Genomic DNA, 16,505 nt, shown 5'->3' with positions numbered 1-16,505 from the left:
GTACGTTCCAAAGACACATCTAGTAACAAAAAAATGGTGGGACAGTTTGTCCAACAGCAAGGCAAGTGCTCAAGAGTTCAGGAAAGTTGCAGAAATGGTAGGAAGCAGAGGGTGATAGTAGAATGATGTTTGTCGGACTGGAGGCCCGTGAGTAGTGGAGTACCACAAGGGTCAGTGCTGGGCCCATTACTGTTTGTTATCTGTATCAATGATTTGGATAACAATGTAAAAGGCATGATTAATAAGTTTGCTGATGACACTAAAATAGGTAGTAGTATGGACAGTGAGGAATGTTGTCAGAAATTACAGTAGGACCTTGATCAGCTGGTAATGTGGGCTGAGAAATGACGAATGGGGTTTAATATAGATAAGTGTGAGATCTTGCATTTTGGAAAGTTAAATCAAGGTAGGAGTTTCATGGTGAATGGTAGGGTCTTAAGGAGTAGGGTGGAACAGAGGGATCTTGGAGTTTAGATTCACAGTTCTCTGAAAATGGAAGCATAGGTAGACAGGGCAATGAAGAAGGCTTTTGGCCCACTAGTCTTCATCAGTTAGGGCATTGAATATTGAAGTTGGGAAGTTATATTGCAGTCGTACTGGATATTGGTGAGATATTGGTTGGATAAAACTTGGAGTATTGTATTGAGTTTTGGTCACCTTGCTATAGGAAGGATGTTATTAAGCTGGAAAAAGTGCAGAAGAAATTTCCAAGGATGTTGCCTGAACTCAATTGTCTGAGTTAAAGGGAGCAGTTAGACAAGTTAAGACCTTTTCCTTTAGATTGTAGACACTGAGGGGATTCTTATGGAGGTATATAAGATCATGATAGGTATGATAGAGTGAATACACTCAGTCTTTTTTCCAGGGTTGGGGAATCAAGGATTAGAGGGTATCAGTTTAAGGTTAGAGGAGGAAAAATAAAAAGGGAACCTGAAAGACAACTTTTTTACACAGAGGATGGTACGCAAATGGAATGAGCTGTCAGCAGAAGTGGTTGAGGCAGGTACGTTAACAAAGTCTAAAAGGCATTTGAACAAATACATGGATAAGAAAGGTTTAGCAGGATATGGGACAAGTGCAGGGAAATGGGGTTAGCGTGGATGGACATTTTGGTCAGCATGGACCAGTTTGGGCCATTGGACCTGTCTCTGTGCTGCAGGACTCTATGACTCTAAATACAGAACATAAATAATGTAGTTCAGGAGCAGTTTAAACTATTTTGCTGGAGCAACGCCTGCACATTCTATGCCAAAAAAAGTTAATTTTGTTTATGATTTGGAGGTGCTGGTGTTCGACAAGGGTGTACAAAGTTAAAAATCACCCAGCACCAGAGTATAGTCCAACAGGTTTATTTGGAAGCTCTAGTTTTTGGAGTGCTGCTCCTTCAACAGGTCATTGTTCACAATCTGGTGTTGTGTGATTTTTAACTTTATTTTTGTTTAACATCACTTGGAAGATGGAATTCACACTAGATTATATTAATGGTTCTGGAAATCTCTCTCTGTAACAGAATCCTGATTTGTATAGCCTCTTGAGACCTTCACCAAAGGCAGGTGGGAAACTTAGTTGCTTATCTGCGGGCCAGCAAAATAATAGATGTACAGTTTTGATCATAATTCCTGGGCTGCCTACTTTCTTTGGGGCAGATGAAGCATAACCCCTTACATATATTAAAATAGAAATCAAAAAAAGTAATATATTTCATTGCAGATGAAGGAGTTCTGTTATAGAATTATACAGGATGCATGGCAGACTGAAACTTTTTTTTGTAGTAAACGATTCCACATACCTGATAAGTTATGTTTATATTTTAAAATAGGATTTAAGAATGGAAGCTTGGCATTCCACAATCGTATGTGAATTGATAACTCATCAAAGTTCTCCATTACTGTTTAACAAATCTGCTTGGGTGTGTCAAGTAAATCAAGTCATCAGGTGTCAATAAACAAACCAATTTTCTGTTTTATTGAGCATCCCATGAATCTGGCTGACTCTGATCTGTCCAAATAACAATTTCATTCTTTGGCAGTCTTGTTAAAACAAATATTTGGTTTTCCATGTTATAATACAATTTGGAAACAATGTCTTTATCTGAACCTTTTTTATATTTGCTTTACAGAATACATTATTCATCCAGATTTCCAAAACTAGGTTTGAAACAAACAATAAACATTGTTGTCAATTAGGTAAAATGTCACTTAACATGCCTTGGGTACTTAAATAAGGATTTAGTCATGATTATTGGTGTATATTTTGACATTATAAATAAAAATAACATTTGAAGTAAAAGTTGCTGATGCTTACCAGACAAGATATGAAAGGACAGTAATGAAGATAATGAGGACTACCATAGCAGCAGACACTCCATACACCCAGACCTTTGGTTTACCATCTGTCAAAGAAAATGATTTAAAAAATTACAATAAAGGATTAAGTGTAAGTGGACCTAACACTTAAAAGGAAAAGTAGTTTTTTTTTAAGCAACTTACAGAGAATATAACAACTTCAAGCTGATTTTGTTGATTGGACGGTAGTTGTGAGTGAGGCAGGTCAGAGAAGGTTCATGAGGATGATCCCTGGTATGGGGGGATTATGTTATGGGCAAAGGTTGAACTGCTCAGGACCCCACTCATTAGAGTTTAGAAGAATGAGAGATTAAGCATAAGGAATTCTTAAGGGAGTTGAAAGGATAACTGCTGAGAGGATGTTTTCTATTATGGAAGATTCCAGGACCAGAGGACATTGTCTCAGAATAAAGGGGCATCAAATGAAGACTGACATGAGGAAGAGTTTCTTTCTTCAGAGGGCTGAAAGTCTTTGGAACTCCTTGCCACAGTGAGCTGTGGGGGCAGAGTCCGCTTCTACATTTAAAGCTCAAATAATCAAGGGATCAAAGATTATGGTAAAAACACAGGAAAGTCGAAGTCATGACTGTCAAATCAGCTATGGTCATACTGAATGGTGGAGCAGGGTCAAAGGGCCAAATGGCCTATCCCCATTCCTATTTCGAATGGTCCAATGGTCTTATGACAACTGTTTTGGCATTCACAATTCTTCAGGCTCTCTCTACATTAGTACCACATTTAAAGATCTGAGGCCAAACATTACGTGTCAAAAGGAATAGCTGCAAAGGATATGCACCAGTTCAATAGAATTAAAAAAATTATCTGTAACCTACACCAGAAAGCTGCAATTTTTCCATTTCGTTTAATGATAAGTGTTTGGTGTTCCATCATAATTGTGTTGTAAATATTCGTTATAATTCTGGAATGAAAGCTTCTGGATTTTGAAAGGAAAATGTTTGATGCAGAGAGCCAGAACACTGTCATTTAACTCTTAAGACAACAAGCCTGAATGCAGACAAGTGAAATGAAAACCTTCCATTTGTGCTGACTGAGTTTTTTTTTGTGAAATGAGCAATTTATATCCAAGACTAATGCCTGAATATAGAACTGTTATTTACCCTGACAATCCTTAACAGAAACCAAGGTGCTGAAGGAACTGGAAACCCTCAAACTGCTACATTATATGCTGACAACTTCTGATCTTTGGCTAAATTACTAGAATGGATACAATATTAGGATTTCCTCTTAAGGTGGTATACCAGCTTTAAACAGACAATCTTAAGCATTTAGATAAATGGGAGACACTGGCAGCAAAAAACACCAGGGTCAAGTTTTTGGTTGTACCATCAACATCCCACTTCCTTTCCATCAGTGTTTGCTGGGTCAATACTTTATATATTCCCTGTCTTTAACCACTGTGGAAACAGTATCATACAAATCGGCAATTTAAGAAGTTTCAGAAACACCTTTTCAATACAACAAGGGAAATCCAACGAATATGATCTTTCCACCATTGTACAAATCTCAATGACACACTTTTTAATAAAAAGAATTATAATTATAATGTCCAGTTAATCTGCATTTGTAATATAAATACAAGAAATCATTTGTAGGTTGTATTTTATCATTTTGATTGCATTTGAGTGGAGAAAACAAATTTCACTCTCTGTACTTAGCGCAACCTAAGTTCATATCATTGGCAAACATTGCCGGAATGCCCCCAGTCCCTTCATTCAGATCGTTAATATATAAAGTTAACAGCTGTGGCCCCAGCACTGAACCCTGTGGGACACCACTTGTCGCTAGCTGCCATTCCAAAAAAGAACCTCTTCATCCAAACTCTCTGCCTTCTGTCATACATCCAATCATCAATCCATGCCAGTAGCTCACATTGAAAACCATGGGCTCTTACCTTACTCAGCAACCTCCTGTGAGGGACCTTATCAAATGCCTTTTGGAAGTCTAAATAGATAGTATCCACTGGGTTTTGCTGGTCTATCCCATTTGTTAACTCTTCAATGAATTCTAACAGGTTTGTCAGGCATGACCTCCCCTTACTAAATCCATGCTGACTTGTTCTAATCCGACCCTACACTTCCAAGAATTTAGAAATCTCATCCTTAACAATGGATTCTAGAATTTTACCTACAACCGAGGTTAAGCTAATCAGCCCACAATCTTCCATCTTTTGTCTTGATCCTTTCTTGAACAAGAGGGTTACAACAGTGATTTTCCAATCATGTGAGACCTTCCCTGACTCCAGTGACTTTTGAAAAATCACAACCAACGCCACTGCTATTTCCTCAGCCACCTCCCTCAGAACTCTAGGATGTAGCCCATTGGGGCCAGGAGAGTTATTAATTTATCTAGCACTTTCTCTTATGTAATGGCTACCATACTCAACTCTGCCCCCGAGTCTCCTTAATTGTTGGGATATTACTCATGTCTTCCACTGTGAAGACTGATGTAAAGTACTTATTAAGTTCTTCAGCTATTTACTTATCTCCTATCACTAGCCTTCCTGCATCAATTTGGAGCAGCCCAATTTATACTTTTGCCTCTCGTTTGTTTCTTATGCATTGAAAGAAACTTATACTATCATTTCTAATATTACTGGCTAGCTTACCTTCATATTTGATCCTCTCCTTCCTTATTTCTCTCATTGTTATCCACTGTTTGTTTTTGTAGCCTTTCCAATCTTTTGATTTCCCAGTACTCTTTATAGGCTCTCTCTTTTTCTTTGATACATTTCCTGACTTCCTTTGTCAGCTATGGCTGCCTAATCTCCCCCACCCCCTCCCCAGATAATCTTTCTTTTCTTTGAGATGAACCTCTGTACTGTGTCCTCAATTATATCCAGAAACTCCTGCTATTGTTGCTCTACTGTCTTCCCCACTAGGCTCTGCTTCCAGTCGATTTTCATCAGTTCCTTTCTCATTACTTTTCTTTTACTGTAACATCATTACATCCAATTTTGTCTTCTCTCTTTCAAACTGCAGACTGAACTCTACCATATTATGATCGCTGCCTCCTAAGTGTAATGATATAATATGACACCAGGATTTCTAACAATCAATGCTTCAGAGGTATAATCCTCAATTGCTGTGTTATTGTTTAGCTAACAAACATTTCATAAACAGTTAAGCACAGTTTTGCTTGGATTGAAATCTACCTTTTACTAGCCGGTTATACTCTTGAAAACCCCTACTCACTTTGTGAATGCATATTTCTGGATGTTGGCTTAACACATTCAGCAACTCATATCTCTACTCATCAAACCACTGCCATACACCACACTCCCTATTACACAGATCCTACCAGTAATGAGAGCACTGTCATATTTTAATTGAAAATCATCAGTTTTTCAGTCATTTTAGACCTTGAAATACAATTAAACAGAACTAGGAACGACAAAATCATAACCAGTCCCAACTTACGTAAACATTAAATTATATGCAACTCAGTACACGACTCATTTAATATTCTTTCTGTATGTGTCTTCACTTGACTTACCTAAATTAAATCACTTGTATCACTATCAATAACCAAGACTCTGTAAATCATTTGGCAGCATTGCTGCTGAATTGTCCATAACTTTCTCTTTGTTCTATCTAAATCTAATTCACCTACTGTCTAACAAGATAATTTAGTGCAACAGAAAATTCATACAAAATTTAGATAAAGGAAATGCCACCCAATTAGAAGGACTTACAATGTCTGTCAGATCAGTTAGGTAGAGAATTTACAACAGGGCATTCTATGGAAGCTCTGACTGAATCGACCTGCTTCAAAGATCCTCTGAATTGTATTAAAACAAAATACCACCACCACAAAAGGAAAGCAAGTCAGCAAACAATTTTACCTAAAGACAGTACAATCTCGATAACAAAATGTGAGTCAGAACAGTGAGCCTACAGCACTGTGCTGTTGCTTTCTTTTTTTTGTGATATAGGAATATATATTATGTAAGTTATTTACTTAAGGTTCAAGCTTGGAAAATAACTGAAAAATCTGATTAGTGATGCAAAATTTCAGCAGAAAGCGAAAGGATAATAGCTCAAATATTGCATGGTGAACAGTCACATCTGAGTTAAAATTAAGAGTTGTACCTTCAGGTCAATTATTGGTGTCTTAATACTCTCAATATGGAAGAATGATAGTGCATAAAGGTAGAAATTGAATATATGGTCTTCTGAGAGAATATTGTCATACTAACATTTTTGATAAGATGTCTTTCTACACAAACCAGTTTGTTATACGGTCATGTCAGTTCAATTGTATAAGCATGATGATGGTACTCATGATGATGGTAACTGCCACCATTCTCTTTAAGTATAGGGACCTACATAGCCTGCTTTGTCTAGTGTGGTAGAGAAAATAAACATTTCATGGTTGGACTGGAAGGGTCTCTATCTTGTTTGGAATGTTTGCATACGACATTAAAATTGGTCAGGTAGTTGACAGGGAAGAGGCTAGCTATAAACCACAGGATGCTATCAATTATTTGATTGAGTAGGTGGAAAAGCAAGAACTGGAATTCAGTCTGGAGAAATGTGAGGTTATGCATTTTGGGAGGACAAAGAAAACAAGGGAATACACAATAAACAGGAGGATATTGAGAGATGTAGAGGCAATGAGAGATATAGAAGTGCAAGTACAGAGATCCCAAGGGTGGGCAGAAAAGTTAGAGTAAATAAATGGGATGCTTTGCTTATTGGACTCAGTTGTGAATACAAACACATGAATATAATGATGGGACTGTAGAAGAGTTTGGTTAGCTTTGTGTCTGGTTCTGGACATACCATTATCGAAAGGACATAATTGTTGTCAAGATAAATGTTAACAGGGCTTGAAAATTGCAACAACAAAGAAAGATTGGATACGTTAGGGTTATTTTGCTCAAGCCAGTGGAGGCTGAGGGGTGGCTTAATTGAGTTTTACAAAATATTAAACTAGGCTAGAGTGGACAGCTAAGGCCTGTTCCCCTAATAGTGAGGTCAATTATCAGCAAACCATAGATTTAAGGTAGCAGGATTAAAGTGAATACGAGAAAAATCTTTTAAATCCAGAAGATGGTGTATGCCTGCAATTCACTGCCTGGTTTGGTGGTTGAGGTGGAAACCCTCACCTCATTTAAAATTAACCTGGCTGGGGATGTCCATGGATACTGTCACTGAACTGTACCAACTGCTGGTGTGGGGCCTATGGCATAAAGGCATGACCACCAAGGTCATAGCTATGTTGAATTTTTATGCAGTGGATTCTTCAAAAAAGCTACTGAGGACCTGTGAGGCATTTCTAAATCATCCACACACATATGCATCAAGGCTGTGACTCATGCAGTTCGTGCCAAATAACACCATTTCATCTTGTTTTCCCACGACAAGGTCAGTGCTGCAGCCCAGGCACAAGATTTCAGCAATATAGCTGGCTTCTCACTTTCCATACCTGCTGAGCTCTTCCAACAATTTCTGTTTTGGCATCTCCAGATGCAGTGTGCTATAGACTATATAGACCGAGAGGGCCATATCATAATGCAGCTAAGTTCATCAATAGAAACAACTTCCATTCCATTGTTTGCAAGTCATCTATGATCATTGGTAGGGTATCTTAGAAATCTGCCCTAGATACCCTGGAAGCTGTTATGATACCTATATCAAACTGCAACCATGGATAATGAGCTGGTTATGCATCCCCGAGCAGAGGAAAGCATAAATACAATGCAGCACACTCTCCAAACAGAGCTATGCTGGGGCAGATGATAGGCTTCTTAAAGATGAAGGTCCATTGCTTGAATCTATTGGGGCAGCCTTGCAGTACCCCCCAAAAATCAGTGTGTTGCATAATCTTAGCATGCTGCACTCTGCACACTGGAACAGATACAGTGGGCATTTGTTAGAGGCTGATGGAATGGGAGATCAACAACGGTCTTCCAAGGAGGAAAAGGAGGACATTAAGCATAAGGAACTTCATCTTCAGCATGACAGAGTGCAGCTGCATTGGATGCTACAAACTAGGCAGGATGCAATGGCCATTCATTGGCTGTCAAATTGTTGGTGCTTGATGTGTAAGCCATTTGTTTCTGTTCAGAGAGGAAAATCCGGTGTCAGTTTTGTTGATTTCTGTTTGGGTTAGTGAATAAAAGTGAATATTTTGAAGTGATTGAAGACTTCCCTGTCTGCGACTATCCCATGCTGAACAATAACAAGATGCTCGGCTAAGGTGGAGTGGGTTGTAAGATGGATGGGTAAGCGGTGTGGTCTGGTACTTAGGCAGCGATTTTGACAGGAATGTGCAAGGTAGTGTCAGCCATGCCATCTATTTCTGTGCGAAGAGTTATTTTGTGGCTGCTATGCCACCTTGTGCACAGTGAAGGCCAATTCTATCATTGTTCTACTGGGTGTATGGCTGAGTATGAAGATGGTGCTAGCATTAGGGATCTCAGGATATCCTGGTACATGGCTACAGTGAGTGGAAGAAATGAGTTGGTATTGGATAAATAAAACAGGTGCCCAAAGGGCATGGCACCAGTTAAATGAGGTGGGTTTCAGATAATCTTGAGTGAAGACTCATTAGGCCCCTACGATATAAACAAAATAGATTTAGCCAAAATACGGTAAGGTTTAGCTCTCTGAGCGAAATTGTTAAATTCATGTAATTTATTGTCAAATATGGATAAGTAATTGCACTGTTCTTGACCAATTTAGATTACAAATGGCTCTACTTCTAGTCCATTATTCGAGACTAAATCAAATTAAAGCATATAATTGAATGTTCTAATTGGAATCTATAAGTAACCACATTTTTGGTTCTGTCAATATTGTTTTATTCACATGCACTAATTATAGTAAATAAAGACTACATACAAACAAACATGTGTAAATGCAGTTCATAATACACTTACAGTCACAGAGTCATAGAGATGTACAGCATGAAACAGACCCTTTGTTCCAACTCGCCCAAGCCGACCAGATACCCTAAACTAATCTAGTCCCATTTGCCAGCACTTAGCCCATATCCTTCTAAGCCCTTCCTATTCATACACCCACCCAGATGCCTTTTAAATGCTGTTATTGTACCAGCCTCCACCACTTTGGCAGAACATTCCATACTTGCTCCACCCTCTATGTGGAAAAAGCTGCTCCTTAGGTCCCTTTTATATCTTTCCCCTCTCATCCTAAACCTATGCCCTCTAGTTCTGCACTCCCTCATCCCAGGGGAAAGATCTTGTCTATTTATCCTATCCATGCCCCTCATGATTTTGAAAAACCCCTATAAGGTCACCCCTCAGCCTCCAACATTCCAGGGAAAACAGCCCCAGCCTATTCAGCCGCTCCCCACAGCTCAAATCCTCCACTCCGGCGACATCTTTGTAAATTTTTTCTGAACCCTTTCAAGTTTCACAACATCCTTCCAATAGGAAGGAGACCAGAATTGTACACAATATTCCAAAAGTGGCTTAACCAATGCCCTGTACAGCCGCAACATGACCTCCCAACTCCTATACTCAATGCTCTGACCAATAAAGGAAAGCATACTAAATGCCTTCTTCAATATCCTATCTACCTGCAACTCTACTTTCAAGGAACTATGAACCTGCACTCCAAGGTCTCTTTGTTCAGCAACACTCCCTTGGACCTTCCCATGAATTTTATAAGTCCTGCTCTGATTTGTTTTTCCAAAATGCAACACCTCACATTTATCTAAATTAAACTCCATCTGTCACTCCTCAGCCCATTGGCCCATCTGATTCTTTCTTTACCATAAATAGTTGAGGCCCTAGAACTGATCCCTGTGATATTCAATTAGTATAGTTTGCCAACATGATAATGACCCCATTCATCTCAACTCTCTGTATCCTGTTAGTTAATAATCTATCCATGCTAATATACTATCCAAGCACCTTGTACTTTTACATCACATCTACTAGTTTCTTTTCACATATCTTACTTTTTACATTCTTAAAGAACGCTGATAAATTTGACAAACATAATTTCAACTTCATAAAACCAAGTTGACTTGGACTGATTAAATAATGATTCCATAAATGCCCTGTATGACTTCATTCATAATGGATTCAAACATTTAACTCATGATAAATATTAATTCAGCGCACCCCTCAAATATAAATTTCTTTTCAAGTTTTACAAATGATACATTTATGTCCCCAAGTTCCTCCTTGATCGCCAGCAGTGTTTCTCTTTTAATTAAAGATTTTGGAAGTAAATTTTAAATGTATATCTTCTGTAAAAAGGAATGCTCTTGAAAATAACAGTATGGTAGGTCTGTGTAATTTTCCTCTACTGTGTGGCTTTATCAGTAGCAATGCAGCATTGAGTGATGAAATTACATTACTTAAGGAGGGAAAAATTGAGGAATACTATATTAGCAAACATGAGAAATGCCCATCAATAATTACAAGTTATTTTCCCAAAGTTATCAGTGAAGGCAAGATAAAGTGACTCAGCAGTATTTGAAAATTTATGATATGGTGTGGAAATTTTTAATAACTTGTAAAATATTAGAGAAGAATCTTTCAGTGTAAAGTGTACAGAAATGTACGAAATGCTCGATATCTCTTCTAATGACTAAGATAAGTAGTAAAATGCATCACCTCACCTGAAAATTTGAATGTATATATTTTACAAACTGACACAATGTTGGCAACAAACCATTACTTCAGAAAAGAACTTGCTCAGATTAAATTAAAATGTAGCCAAGGTTGATTCCTTGGATAAGTTACAATGACAAATCGATGTTTCTAAATCATGGACATAAAGTACTTTATTTTCCCACAATCTCTTCAAATACATGGCTGCAGCTGGCTCTGTGATATAGCAATACCCTGGCTAACATATGAGCAACATATACTTAAGGAATATATTTAAGATGTCAAAGTTTAAACATTATGGTTTGAATAAAGAACCCTTTAGCTGTCAGGAAGAAAAATGACTTCTGTCAGCAACTTAAAAGGATGGTGGTGCAGTACCTATATTTTGTAAGATGACCTTGGATGCATTTAAACATATCAGTAAAAAATATACAATACAGGCAGCAAACTGCCTTATATAAATAGTTTGAGCATGATATGTATCATCTCATAAATATGTTTAGCACCACAGGTAATAGACTTAAGTTACAGTTTGTACCTGTTTATTAATTTAGATCAAGAGTACTTAAAATATAAACAGTATAAATCATTTCAGAGACTAAAAGGCAGATTTTCAAACCATTTGGAATATCACAAATGCATTGAAGACTCTCCCATATTTGGAAAATATGATGAATTTGAGGCTATGGATCACAGCTAAGAACATTGAAGTCCAGAAGTCTGTCACAGAATACACCTATTGCTTTTTGAAATATCAAAAAGGGGCCAATTTGCCAACTAAGTGTTCATTCTTAACCAGATTTTCACAACGCGTTTTTGCAAGAAAAGTGAATAGTCATTTTTAAAGTTAAAGGTGTATTGGCTGCTAATAGATGTAACTTTAGAAATTTATTTTTCTGGACAGATTGCAACTGGAGTGGATAATATCAGAACTGTTATACCAAAAAAATGTGACACACAGAATTTCCTGAAAGCACAGATTTAAATAGAGCATATGCACAATTGTCTATATTTTAACATTGACACAATTCACAAATGCTCCATGAAGCAGCCTTGCCAGACAGACCAAGACAAAAGCCAGGTTTAAACTGATATGTGGCATACAATAACCACTTCACACAAGAGAAAATCCACCCTTCAAATGGTACAACTAGCCCTGTGTCCCCCCACCACTTATTATAGGATCACAAATGACCAGAAGCTGAAACAAGACCAAGATTATCCAAAACCCGACTAAAAACAAAACACCACAGATCCTGGAAATCTGAAATAAAAACAGAAAGTGTTGCTGAAACTCTCCAGGTCTGACAACATCTGACATGAGAGAAACAAAGTTAACTTTTTGAGTCTGATGCAACTCTTTGGAACTCCAGTTCCAAAGTGTCCCACAGACTGTTTCTCCAAAGTTGCCAGACCTGCAGAGTTTCTCCACTACTTCCTGTTACTCTTTTATAAGGTTCATCAACTATACTAATAATTGAAGATTATTGAGGAATAGTTATGCTTTTACAGTTTTTCCAATTCCATGGGAATTTTCTGCCTGTTTCACTTGTAGGAGAGGACTTAACAACATGAAGAGTAAGTGAGTGGACAAACATATGACAGATGCACTATAAAATGGTTAAATATGAAGTTATACACTTTAGTGTCAAAAACAGAAAGAACAATATTAATTAAATGGTGATATATTGGATGGGCACTTTGGGTTCTGGGTGTCCTTGTACACCAGTCAATGAAAGTGGATAGGCAGATACAACAAGCATTCAGGATGGCAAATGATATATTGGCCTTCATTGCAAGAGGATTTGAGTTCAAAAGTAGGGATGGTGGTACCCTACCTGGAAATGCATGCCGTTTTGGTTTTCCTACAACAGGAAGGATACACATGCTATAAAGGGAGTGCAGCAGAGATTCATTAAGCTGATACTGAGGATGGTTGGATTGTCCTTTGAAGAGATATTTGTTCAACTGGATCTGTATTCACTAGCGTTTAGAAGGATGAGGGGGGCTGTGACTGAAACAGATAAAATTCTAATAGGTCCAGACAAATACGTTCCCTGATTGCAGAGTCTTGTACCAGGGAATGCAGTCCCAGGACTTGGGGTGGATTATTTAGGACTGGTATGAGGAAAACATTCTTCATTCAAAGGTAATAAATCTGCAGGATTCTCTACCACAGAAGGCTGTGGAGGCCAGGTCATTGAATACATTTCAATAACGGGATAGTTGCATTTCTGGACTTTGAAAGCATCAAGGTGTATGGGAAGAAAGCGGGAAGATAACATTGAGATACGGGATCAACTATGATCATGCTGAACGGTGAAGCAGACTAGAATGCAAGAATGGCCTACTTCTGCTTCTAGTTTCTATATTTCTACCTGTCTTACAATTCTCAGTGATTGTACGACTGGACCAGATTATAGAGTGAAGGAGGAAAGTTAAAATTTGATTTGTGGAAGGGGGGGGGGGGGGGGGGGAGCTGGAGGGGGAGAGGGCAGCGGGGAGGAGGCTTCTCATTGTTGGAGTTGCCCGAAATTTGTAATAAATGGAAGAGCCCAATTTTGATACCAGGGTTAGGTTATAAAGCGCGTATGCATCCTTAACCAGGATTGCAATTCCAAAACAATTACAAAGCAATGCCAGGGAGACATGGATTGAGAACTAAAACTAGCACTCTATACTGGGCATAGTTACTTCTAAGTTTGTGAAAGGTCACATGGTGTAATATTTCATTAAGTCACTCAACCCATTCGGTCTGAGCACCAGCAGGTCAGAAGACATGGGAAAATGCATAGAACAAAGAACATTGAAAAGTACAGCGCAGAAAAGGATTTTAGGCCCACGATGTTGTGCCGAGGTTTAATCCTAAAATATAATAACTTAACCTACACACCACTCAACTCAGTGCTATCCATGTGCATGTCCAGCAGTCGCTTAAATGTCCCTAATGACTTTGCTTCCACCACCACCGCTGGCAATGCATTCCATGCATTCACAACTCTCTGCGTAAAAAACCTACCTCTGATGTCTCCTCTATACCTTTCTCCTAATATCTTAAAACTATGACCCCTCATACCAGTCAATCCTGCCCTGGGGAAAAGTCTCTGACTCTCTCCATTCCTCTCACTATCTTGTATACCTCGATCAGGTCTCCTCTTTTCCTCCTCACCAGAGAGAAAAGTTTGAGGCAATCCCTTCAGTCCAGGCAGCATCCTGGTAAACCTTCTTTGCACCCTCTCCAAAGCCTCTGTATCTTTCTTATAGTAGGGCAACCAGAACTGGACACAATATTCTAAGTGTGGTCTCACCAGGGATTTGTAGAGCTGTAGCAAAACCTCTTAAACTCGATCCCCCTGTTAATGAAAGCTAAAACACCATATGTTTTCTTAACAACCCTATCCACTTGGGTGGCAACTTTGAGGGATCTATGTACTTGAACACCGAAATCACTCTGTTCCTCCACACTGCCAAGAATTCTGTCTTTAATCTTATATTTAGCATTCGAGTTCGATCTTCCAAAATGCATCACTTTGCATTTATCCAGGTTGAACTCCATCTGCTATTTCTCAGCCCAGCTCTGCATCCTGTCTATGTCACGCAGCAGGCTTCAATAACCCTCGATACTATCAACGGCACCTCCAACCTTTGTGTTATTTGCAAATTTACAAACCCAACCCTCAACCTTCTCATCCAAGTCATTTATAAAAACTACAAAGAGCAGAGGCCCAAGAACAGAGCCCTGCAGGACCTCACTCATCACTGACCTCCAGACAGAATACTTTCCATCTACAACCACTCTCTACCTTCTGACAGCCAACCAATTATGAAACCAGATAGCCAAATCTCCCTGTATCCCATTCATCCTGACTTTATGAATGAGCCTACCATGAGGAACCTTATCAAATGCCTTGCTGAAGTCCATATACATCACATCCACTGCTCGACCTTCGTAGACCTGAATTGTCACCTCCTCAAAGAACTCAGTAAGGTTTGTGAAGCATGACCTGCCCCTCACAAAGCCATGCTGACTGCCTTTAATCATATTATGCTTTGCCAAATAGATCCATAAATCCTATTCCTCAGAGTTTTTTCCAAAACTTTGCTGACCACAGACGTAAGACTGACTGGTCTGTAATTGCCAGGGATTTCCCTATTGCCCTTCTTGAAAAGTAGAACAACATTTGCCTCCTTCCAATCCTCCGGTATGACTCCCATGGAGAGTGAGGAGGCAAAGATCCGTGCCAGCGGCTTAGCAACCTCCTTTCTCACTTCCCGGAGCAGCCTAGGATAAATCTGGTTTGGGCCTGGGGACTTATCAATCTTAATGTTTTCCAAAATTTCCAGCACATCAACTTCATCAATCTTGCTCTGGTAAAGCCTGTATCCCAGCTCCTCAAAGTTTTCATTCACAACAAGGTCCCTTTCCTTAGTGAAAACCAAAGCAAAAAACTCATTTAGGGCTTCCCCTATCTGCTCAGGCTCCACGCACAAGTTCCCTCCACTATCCCTGATCGGCCCTACCTTCTCCCTGGTCATTGTCTTATTCCTCACGTATGAGGAATATCCTATGCACTCATAGGATCAGGGCAGATGTATCTATGTGAAGTAATATATAAATGCATTCTACATATATGGTTAGTCCTTCACTTGCTTTCCACGACTGTCTAGGTGACAGAAGATATCTTTGAAAAATTCATAGCCACTCATTACCATCTTAGCCTAGCTTCATACATATTTAATGCTCCCTCATTTGATGCAGCATGTTGTAGAGGATGAGCATAGATGCCTCTCTCATCCTACACTCATAGGTAATTCACTTAGTGAGACTACTAGTGTGTAAATATGCAGATACTGCAGCAAATTGAAAAAAAAAGGTGTAAAGAAAGAGTTGATAATAAAATTAGATAGTCATGAAACAAGTTTTATATTTAATAAATATGTGCTGGAACTTGATTACTGATCCCTTATCGCCTTTTTGTTGCAAATCAGCAAGAAAGAAAACAGGTATGAATACACTGAATATTTTAGAATAGAAGAACAGTCTGACTGAGATGATTCTGTTCATATTTATTCTTAGGATGATAGTATGATTAGGTGAAAAAAGTATTCCAGTCCTTCTTTAATGAAGCAACTGAAAATTATTTTGAAGCAATTCATGTGAATATGCTGGGGGAGGTGGTGTGGGAGGTGAGGCTCTGGGTCCACCAACATCCCTGTATCACAATCCATTCCAGGGTATATTTTAGGCCTACTGTATTGCTGGACCTGAAGCACAAAATCTCCGATTCTGACGCCAACTGCAGATGCCACCTTCTCTGCTGATGTACCTATGATACTCATTCTGCCATCACTTCTCCACCGCCAGTGCCAGGCCCAACCCAATGTTAAAGTTGCCAATCCTCAGGTGCCATGCTGGACTTACCTTGCTGACATCGTCTCCACTGATGTACTGAGAAAATGTCAACCAATTAGATTGGAAAGTGTCAGATATAAGTGTCAGAAATGTACAAGATGATGAGGCATAGATAGAGTGGATAGCCAGAGACATT

The 16,505-nt window shown here is 38.9% G+C and overlaps 1 protein-coding gene across 3 annotated transcripts in view; it reads right to left on the bottom strand.

Annotated features, from left to right (window-relative positions):
* Nucleotides 1-16,505, bottom strand: part of thsd7ba (thrombospondin, type I, domain containing 7Ba) — a 919,481-nt gene that overhangs the window by 2,325 nt on the left and 900,651 nt on the right. For all 3 annotated transcript variants that reach the window (XM_087989223.1, XM_087989224.1, XM_087989222.1), the window contains one exon: nt 2,305-2,392. In XM_087989223.1, coding sequence (XP_087845349.1) covers nt 2,305-2,392 — 88 coding nt within the window. The remainder of the gene's footprint in view (nt 1-2,304; nt 2,393-16,505) is intronic.

The sequence above is a fragment of the Chiloscyllium plagiosum genome, unplaced genomic scaffold (assembly GCF_037043375.1).
Source record: "Chiloscyllium plagiosum isolate Xiang-an unplaced genomic scaffold, Cpla_swu_hap1 HiC_scaffold_7, whole genome shotgun sequence".
NCBI lineage: Eukaryota > Metazoa > Chordata > Chondrichthyes > Orectolobiformes > Hemiscylliidae > Chiloscyllium > Chiloscyllium plagiosum.
Note: the sequence above shows the minus strand (reverse complement) of the source record. Positions and strands in the feature narration are given on the sequence as shown.